General features: G+C 35.2%; 1 protein-coding gene across 2 annotated transcripts in view; it reads left to right on the plus strand.

Annotated features, from left to right (window-relative positions):
* The window catches only part of CD2AP (CD2 associated protein), a 141,071-nt gene extending 136,152 nt beyond the window's left edge, over positions 1-4,919 (plus strand). For both annotated transcript variants that reach the window (XM_055330370.1, XM_055330371.1), the window contains one exon: positions 1,997-4,919. In XM_055330370.1, coding sequence (XP_055186345.1) covers positions 1,997-2,038 — 42 coding nt within the window. In that variant the 3' untranslated portion in view covers positions 2,039-4,919. The remainder of the gene's footprint in view (positions 1-1,996) is intronic.
* The last annotated feature ends 5,372 nt before the right edge of the window (positions 4,920-10,291 follow it).

A 10,291-nucleotide genomic window follows, 5' to 3' on the forward strand; every position in this document is an offset into this window, starting at 1 on the left:
TTCTAGACTTTAAGACTGTTCAGGGAATGGCTCTGTTTTATCTTTGTCCATAGCTCCAAGCAAGGTGCTGTATACATATTAGATAGCTAATAAATTTTTGTTAAATCAAAGAATACATGTTAAAAATGTCTTAAACTCCCAGCGTTGTAACACAGTAGAAATTCAGAAATTAAAAACAAAGTTTCTTGGTTTTTATTCCTTATATTTCCTACATGTACATATTCATATTTATAAAGTAATATAAGCAAGTGGGACTAATACAGTGTTAAATTTCTATATGTGATTTAATTTGTCACAGAAATCATGATGAAGAGTCAAATGAATTACTTCTTTTTTGAAGAATTTCATTTGATTCAGTTTTTTAGCAAAATCCAGGTACTTAGCCTCACACTAATTTGTATTATAATTTTTGCCTAATGGGGAAAGTTTGACCCTTGTATTTATAAAAGCACACTTAATAAGACATTAGAGTTTTAAGATCATACATTTAAAGAAATTGTATTAAAGATTGAAAGTAGTACTTTGAACTGTGAAGGTAACATATAGTATTAAATTATACTGAGGAATGATAAAAAGACTAAGATGAACAATGAACATAAAAATGCTAGATGAGAAATTCTAGCAATAAAAATATTTGCTTGATATCTAAATTTATGTGACAGCAGTCTATAAGGAGTATTATTGATTGAGTGCAGGGTTATTCTTTCTGTCCCCTACTCCTCCTTTCACCAATGTTTCCTACCCCCTCACACACAGATTTTCTTGGCATCCTCACTCATTGAAATTGGTATAGTTGGTTTATGTCTTTGGAACAGAGATAATAATAGCACATCATGCTGAAGATTAGAGGTATTTTGTCTCAATCCGGGCTGAAGACCAAAACTTGTCTCAAACCAGTGCTACTAAAATGTTTACCTAATCATCATATTAGCCGAAGAATAATATCAGGAAAGATCCTAGAATTAACAAACCATTCTTGAATAGTTAGAATCCCTAAGGAGATTGTGAACGTACTGAAATTATACATTTTGACTGTGGCAAAGTGCTTATCATTTACTAATGAATTATTTGTCAAAGTTTAGCCATAGCATGTATTATTTATATGCAACGTTGGGGACAGGGATGATACTGTCAGGAGAAGGTAAGGCCTAAATATTTGTGAAAAGTCAGAGGTAATCAAAACCTTAAATAATTGGAAAAAGTAGAAACCTGGGCTTCAGAGCTTTAGACCTGATCAGTGCAAGTTGTGTACCACTTGCTAATGTGGCACACTTGGCATGGCATTTAATCTTGTGCTTCAACATCATGATTTGTAATATGTCAGTTAAATGACCATAATTATTGTGATATATTGAATTTTCCTAGTTCTCTTAAGTTTCTTAAATTGTGAATTTCTGTTAAGTGAAGGTGGAAGTATTCTTCTGCCTAAAGGTGGAAGTATTTCCAACATATTGAGTAGATCTTAGGTATATTCCTGGGTTTTAAATATAATTTAATCTAGAACATACTATTTATAGATGAGGAAATTGAGACCAAGTGAGGCTAAAGGATTTGCCAATTTCATGTAAGTAGTAAATAAAGCATAGAACTAAACTGGTCCTTCATTATTATTATTTTTACAGTTCTGTACTGCCCCCCCCCCTTGTTTAATTACAGGTACTTGTACATTTCTTAATTTGGTTTCAAGGATTCTCTTGTTCTTTGAAGGGCTGATTTTCTTACAGTATGTTCTCAGTCCTGTTTACTTAACACTGTTCTGGCCGAAACAATTGTAGTTGCTGTTTTTTCATTGTTTCTTGCCATTTAGGAACTTGTATTATGAAGTGTTCTTCTGTTAAACTTTCCCTATATTGATCACACCCTTGGAAGTTGGATTTTAGGATGGAAATCAATCTGGAGGCTTCAAAGTATGATTGGATCTTAATGACATAGGATAAAATAAAGAAACTTGACTAAAGATATTTTATCTGTTGTCAACTTATGTTTTGTATCATAGGTGGAAATCGAGAAGCTGAAAAAAGCAGTCCTGTCGTCTTGAAATGGCATGGCCCTGTATATTCAGAAGCAACACTATGAACTTCAACTGACTTATTACTTAAAAATAACAAATGCTGATGTCCTGATAAAGAAATATGAGTATTTGAACTATAATCTATAGAAAAGTAGGGAGAGGGTGGATTTTTTTTTTATATATATATTTTGTTTTGCCAATATGAAAAAAAAAGAGGCCTTATTTCTTATGTGCTGGAATTGCAAACTTTTTTTTTTTTAGTTTGCTTGAAGATACTACTGAATCTGTATAAAAAGGAAAGTTCACAATAGTTTTTTTATTGAAACTTGTAGTATTATTTTTAAAGAGATCTATACTATAAATATGGTGATATCTTTACAAATAATCTGTAACATATACTATTTGAGAGGGACAAATTAGCTTTATAGTAACTATAGCCACTACTTTTCCCATAATACATAAGGGATATAAACTTTGTATATATATATTTTTTACTTTTAGCTTCTTACCCAGGATTACACTGTTGTGCCTGTTTGCAGTGCTGTTTATACTCTGGGTGATGAAATAGGAGTTTACTCTAGCTATAAACCAGATTACTCACCCAAGCATATAGTAATAACTAATGAAACAATCAAAACAATTTCTTTGACTTTTAGAATATTTTATATTGCTTGCACTATAGGATTCATAAAAGGAATTTAGTTAAAATGTATTGGATTGTTAACTATATTTGGGAAAATATGAGCTATATTTTAAATTCATTAGGTCTGAGAAACTAAAAATGTCAATTTAACCCTTAACTTGTGCCTAGAAACTACAGCACATATAATATGCAAACACCAGCCTTATTGCTGTACTTTACTGCTTGTTTTACAGGCTCAGATATTACTCATTTTGTGATCTTGTGAGTTCCTCATGTTCCTCTTTCTGATTTTTAATAATGGTAATATGAGAAGAACAAAATTCAGAACATGCAGAACTTGGGTGTGAGATTTCATACTTTGACAAATTATTATTATGTAAATACTCAGGTTTTACAATGTGTAATTTACTTCAAAGACCAAACTAATTGGTGGAGATATTTTAGGCTGTCATTTAGGTATCAGAGTGTTAGTATATCATAAAACATAACAGTACAGCTTATTTAAAACCAAATATAGTTGACCATATTCAAAATACATTTTCATAAGATGGATGAATTAGTTTCTTCAGAGTCACTTATGAACAGGTGAACGTTTTAAAAGTTATTATCTATAGATAATATGTCTTAAAATATATGGGTTTATATTAAAAATAGAAAAATTGACTTTTCATTTGCAAAAAAAATAGATTTTAAGTTTTATTATAGCAAAGACTTTCAGATGCCACCTGTCATGCTTCCATTTTGTGTTATTTTAAACCACCAAATCAATGTTTTCCTTCAAGTTTTAATCTTATATACTGAAATCTGTATTAATGAAAATTTACCATGTTGTCTCATATAAAAGAACTGAAGTAGAAAATAATAGAAATTCTAGTCATTACTTAATGTTAAATCACAACTTACATTATTAGAGCTTTTGGGGAAACCTGATTGTGCATTGAGCGTGTACATTTTAACTCTTTAAAGTTCTGGGCTTTTCTGATGAGGTCACTACTCAACAAAATTGTTAATTCCTGTTTTAATATTTTTAAATGACTTGTTGAATGATTTCCTTCTTGCTAAAAAAGTTAGGTTTTACTTTCTTTTAATGAAAGTCCTTAGAAATAAAAACATTGTATCCTAGAAATCATTCTCTAGCTTTCTGGCTGGAGTGACCCCTCCTCACCCTGTTAATGGGATGAGGGAAGTTTCCAGCAGATTTCAGGGTGTTCTTAAAGTTTTTCTTGGTCATTTTTCTCACCAGTGCATAAAATGAAGGTGGTCATGAATGCCGACATACATTTAAAGTATCTGCTTTGTATGTTCCTCAGAATGGAAAATTAAAGTTTTGTGGCTCTATTTTCTGTCCTTGACCAAAAGGTAAAGTTCTTAAAGCCAAACTCAAAGGGAAAAAATGATTACTTCAATCTAGCAATTTACTGGTATTTGCTCTTGATACGGAAATTTTGTTTTTATTCATAAAGTTCATATCACAAAATGGTACATAATGATAATAGCCTTTACTGGGAGATAAATCATTGTTTTTTCTTTTTTTCTATAAGTGAGTATAAATGACAGACTAGAGATGAACAGCATGGAATCTGTCATTGCCAAATTATTAGTGAATGTATTTTTCAGGTTTGCTATTCTTTGAAACACATAATATTACTAATTTTCCTACTTGTATTTCAATATTGGGAGTATTTGTGTGTGTGCTTGTGTGTGACCACTGAGATTTAGTGGTTTGGTCTTACTATAAAGCTGTTACCTCTTTACAAAATTTAAGCCTGAAGATAGGAAGAGAATGGGGGTTCTCTTTTTTATGCTTCTTACTGTGATCACAGGAAAAAAAAAAAAACCCAAGTGCTCTCTTGATTTGTTGGTAAACATTTTATGCTTGCATTTAAACTTGAAATGTACGAAGAGAATAAGACAATCAGTTAAAATCAGAAATGAAAACATTAAAAATGTAATGGCCTTGTTTTGCTGTAGCAATAAAATGACCAAGTGCAATGACTTGATTTAATAAAATCATCTTTTAAAAGTTGCTGCTATGAATATTTTTAGCCATAAAACTTTACCCTTGTTTTAGCCTGACTTGCCTTCAGTAACTATTATGTAATGCAGTTGGTGTTGTAGTATTCTAACATTCCAAAAAAATAATAATATATATGTGGGGAAACTCAAAATAGTATACTTCACTGACTTGTTTACAGGTGCTGTAAAAAAGCATGCTTCTCCCTCAAAAAAAAAAAATAAATAAATAAAGAATAGTATTGCCAGTTGTGTTGGTCTTTATTGGTTATTTTTCATTAACATCATGTTTATTGCAGAGTAAGATGGAAATTTTATTACTTTGTTTCATTTGGAAAGCTCAAGGTAAATAGTAAAATGAAAGCATTAAAAGTTCTAGACCTATATGACTTTTACCGAACCTTTGTGAGTCTGTTTTGCCCCTGGAACTCTAAGATGATAATTTCTGCATCACTGATTTTATGGGGGAATTTGAAATGATTTATATAAAGTATGTTATAGAGCGGATTTTTTTTAAAGTGGAAGCTTCTATTGTACTTTTCTCAAATGCTTCTTTCAGTGATAAATATGATGTAGATAAGATTAAATGAATTTTTGAGTACAGCATCTCAATACAAAAAGCACTGGTCTCAGCATAGGGAGTACTCTCTATTATAGTCAATCATCTGGAAAAAGCTGATTTGGAAGAACAGATCTTAATAGAGCATAAAGAGATGGAAACAATCCAGAAGGATTTTAAAACCGATTACAGTCATTCCCTAAATCCCAGCTATCTATCCACTGCATGATTCCTTAGGCATAAACTTACAGTTAAATTTTTTTTGGTTTCTGATTTCACACCTGGAAGTCCTGGTAAATAAAAAACAAGAGTCCACAAGATATCAAGGCCCATGTATTCTTGCTGAAAATATGCCACATACACAACTTTAGGCTTTTTAGAAATCCACTAGAAGATCTGAATCATAGGAAAGGAATTAGACACCAGAATGATGTAATAAAGGGAAACAAATGTGGCAAGTCATTTAAAAATTTAGTTGAAAATCTCCACATGCTTGGTACTGGCCTTGATAAACTCTAGGCATAAATTAAGCCTTACAGGCACAGGATAGTGAAGTTTTGGATTATAGAACTTGTATTTTCTTACTAATATTGATGTGGGAAACAAAAGCAGAAGGAAGTGGAGATAAAATTAAATGTCCTTATAACCTGCAGCCCATTGACAAATACCTGAGGCAGGCAGAGTATAATGTTCCTCCAGGAACCTCCCAACTGTCTTCATGCCTTGCTAGAGGGAAAAACAACCTTGGTTGACAATTCCAAGGCCTCTGGTATCCTGTAAATCTTCTTTAGCATATGAAAATCCTTTTGAAACTTCCTTAATCTTGATTTTCCCCAATCTCAAAGTATATAATCAGTTGCTCCTCACAATCCTGGGGCAGCAGCTCCTCCCCACTCCTCCTGTCTCTGTGCTTTAATAAAACCACATTTTGCACCAAAGATGGCTCAAGAATATTTTCTTGACTGTGGACTCCGGAACCTCAACCAAAATTCCAAAACTACATCATTGTTTTTGGATTAGAGATTTTTAGTATTTAAAGGGACATTGAAGGACCGTTGGACATTATAATCCCTGTGCAGGTGTGCATACTTTTATATGAAGTACAATTTGCAGATTTAGTCTTATTCGAGGAAATAAAAGCAGTTTAACTCATGAAATCTGTTTGGCCTTATCTGCCAATTTAGATTTAGAAAGTAAAAAAAAAAAAAAAAAAAAAAGATTTAGAGAGTAGACTGGGTCTTGGCGTTAAAGTTTGTTTCTGAATCCTAAACACTTGCTTTTATTTTTCCACTAACACCTGTGTTGTGAATATGCTTGTATATAAGGAAAATAAATTTAAAAATAGGTGTCAATATTTTTTGTATAGAGCTAATAATCTTTTCTATCAAAGAAGGTGTTATGGGTTCCATTTTGCAACTATTGGGTGGTATTCTTTCCTATCAGGTTTTAAGTGTTTTCTATTAGCTACGTTTCAGTTCCTAAAAAATTGTGTGAATAAAGTTATTAAAAGTAAAACTTATTTTTAAAAAATGTACTAACTTAATTCTTCAATAAAGAAAATCATTTAGCATTTCATAGTATAGTGTACTTTTATAACTTCTTAAAACATTAATTGAACAGAATGCACCTATAATCTGATTTGACAGAGTAATGACATTTTTACTCCTCACCTCCATTGAAAGTGACTAAAAACAAATAGTATGCAAAACAGACTTAACAGATTAAAAAAAAGATGTAAAAACATCACTCTCCAATAAGGAAACAACTACAATTTATAATAATTAAAAAAAAAAAAACACCTCCCAAGTGCTTTGAGATTTGGAACAAAATGGCAACCTGAGGATGGTCATAAAAGCCTCCCCAGATGCAGAGTCCTGAAATGTTTATCAGATCATCTTACAGCCAAATCCTGTACAACAGAATGGCAGGGTTCATGGGCCTGAAAAAGAAGCCACAGTAACTGTAACTCTTTAATTTGAAGGCTAAAAACCCAAGAGGAGGGAGACATGCTCTTAGGAAGGAAAACAGCTCTGAGGAGAGGGTGTTGATTTAGCGCAGGAAATTAAAGCTCCAGTCTGCCCCCTCCCACTCGTCCCTGTGCTGTCAGCAAGTAACTGACACCTTTCAAAGTTGAGTTATCAGGCACCCTACACACAAGTACCTTTTTTGGATGCTTGTGCTGTTTTCAGATGTGTAAAATGCCCTAAAGCAAAGACTTGATCCTGCAAATAAAAATCCCAGTGCCACCCCTAAGTGCTCAGTTGAATTATCCTAAGCTTAACAGTAAATTTAGCTTCTTTTTTTTTTTTTTTTTTTTTTTTTTTTAAGGCATCATGGGATGCCTGGGTGTTTCGGTGGTTGAGCTACCTTTGGCTATGGTCGTGATCCCAGGGTCCTGGGACTGAGTTCCCCATCGGGCTTCCTGCAGGGAGCCTGCTTCTCCCGCTGCCTATGCCTCTGCCTCTCTGCGTTTCTCATAAATAAATAAAATATTAAAAAAAAAAAACCCAAAAACAGGCATCAAGTCAAATACTGATAGCTAATGTTTGTATTGTGCTTACTGTGTCCCAAGCGCTGTTGCAGGTAATGATAATCTGTCTCAGCCAACTTTATGTAATAGGCACGAATGTTACCTGACAGGTGAGGAAACAGGCTTGAGAGGCTAAGCAGCTTGGGTGAGGCTGTTGGGCTAATGGGGATGGAGCTAAACCCAGACAGGTTTTAAAGCCTGTGCTCTTTTTTTTTTTTTTTAATTTATTTATGATAGTCACAGAGAGAGAGAGAGAGAGAGAGAGGCAGAGACATAGGCAGAGGGAGAAGCAGGCTCCATGCACCGGGAGCCTGATGTGGGACTCGATCCCGGGTCTCCAGGATCGCGCCCTGGGCCAAAGGCAGGCGCCAAACCGCTGCGCCACCCAGGGATCCCTAAAGCCTGTGTTCTTGATGAGATACGAGCCCTATGTAGATAACATATAGGAAAGGAGTTTGAATTGGGAAATTCTTTTAGAAGTTCTTTCATCCTTTGCAATCCTGTATATTACCTGAGTATCAAATTTTTCCATCAGTGAGGGAGTTACACAACATAACTTTACAAAGTCCATTTTCAGTGGTCCCACAGTCTCTAGATTTCTTCTCCTTTTTTTTTTTTTTTAAGATTTTATTTATTTCTTCATGATAGAGGGGCAGAGACACAGGCAGAGGGAGAAGCCGGCTCCACGCAGGGAGCCTGACATGGGACTCAATAACCGTGACTCCAGGATCACGCCCTGGGCCAAAGGCAGGTGCTAAACCACTGAGCCACCCAGGGATCCCTCTAGATTTCTTTGCGTGATGTGGTCACACATAAGATTATAGGGAACATTCTCTCTTAGTGTACATCTTTGCAAACTTAAGTGATTTTCATGGCTTTTCAGTCCACAAACAGGGGAAAGGAACCATTACTTGGCTCCCATAAAGAAGTGACCACTAGGTGGCAGTCAAATAAAGCTCAGCTTCTGTGTGTCTTGAGTAAACCACAAAAACTTGGGAGAAGCTGCAGATGCAATCTTTGGGCCGGCCTATTGAATTCCTACAGAAGTGGGACACCTGTACCACACTTACCTAGCCCAGTAACTTCTGCTGAGGTCCACCTGATCGAGTGAAAAGACTTGAGGCCTTGGAATTTGAGAGATCTGCCTTTGAAAATTGACTCTAAAAACTAGTGGCAAAAAAATAAATAAATAAAAATAAAAACTAGTGGCTGTGTGAATGTGGCAAATCACTCAAATCTGGTCTCTTCCCCGACCTCTTAGGAGTTTAAAAAGAATTACTATAACTTGAAGCCTTTCCCTCTTATAGAGAAGAGAGAGAAAGGGGGCCGAGTGCTTTGAATTTGTTTTTCCCTTGAGAGAGGACAATCCCATCACAACAGCAGCAACAAAACCATCTTTGTCTTGTTTGTTGTTCCTGTTGGGTGTTGACACCATGCAGGCTCCTCTGACCCCAGGTGGCTGTCATGGTTCTTCAGCTCTTCCCACACATGTTATCTACCATCTTCTGTCCTTGGTTCTCTGGGAGCTGCTCCTGGTTCTTCATTTTGTCCTGCAATGTGTTCCTGCATCAACCAGGCCAAAGAGAACAAATCTCCTCAGTCACTTAGGAAACAATCTCACAAGATAAGTGGGTTTGTGCTATGGGTTTCTTAAAGAGATTTCTGCTGAGACATCTCTTATTTTGCCATTTCTATCTTCTCCCCAAGGGTTTAGCATAATTGCCACAGAATTGGAGTCTGCCGTGACAGCCCAGAGCAGGTCTGTGGTGCCATGACTATGCCTGAAAAAAGCAAATCTGTTTGCAGCTCAAATTCTATGAGCCTAAAATGACTTTTCTCTCCAAAGAGACAAAGGAATTAAAATGTCCATCTCATAGTGATGACGGAACTGTAGGGCCACAGAAGCAGAGAACAGTAGTATCCAGGAGAGGGATGTCAGATGCAGATTCCTCTGAAGTGTTTATCTGATCCTCTTCGGCCCAAATCCTGTACAACAGAAGGGTCATCAAGAAGACTTTGGAGGGGATATGCGGTGAGATAACATCAGACAGCTCTTTCCTTAGCCAGTAGAAAAACAGCCAGCCATCCCCAGTGCCCTTCAGGGAGAAGAAAGCTGCTCAAACGCTCAAGGCTTACACAGTTATTTTGAGCAAGTGACAAAATTAGAAGTTATCTGTGATTCTTAATAGTGATAAAGGTTGTGGACTGTGACAAAAGCAATGTGGCACACAAAAGTATTCAGATGTAGAAGGGACCATTTCCTCAATCTCATGGAGATGATATTACCTGTCTCATGGCGAGAACGAAGGAAATGAAGAATGAAAGAAAATAATGTATACTCACCTCGGTCCACTGTGTGTGTTAATGTATGGATAATGTAAAAATGCTTTATGCTTATTTGACTTCATCTTGATCTAAAGCCCTTGTTCCCACCAATGGCAGGAAAAAAGGATGAAATTTGTCATTCAAAGGCAACAATCTTCTATGGCTTCCATTATTGTGTGTGTATATATATATTTATACACACATATACAT

Source organism: Nyctereutes procyonoides, unplaced genomic scaffold (genome assembly GCF_905146905.1).
Source record: "Nyctereutes procyonoides isolate TBG_1078 unplaced genomic scaffold, NYPRO_anot_genome, whole genome shotgun sequence".
In the NCBI taxonomy this organism is placed as follows: domain Eukaryota; kingdom Metazoa; phylum Chordata; class Mammalia; order Carnivora; family Canidae; genus Nyctereutes; species Nyctereutes procyonoides.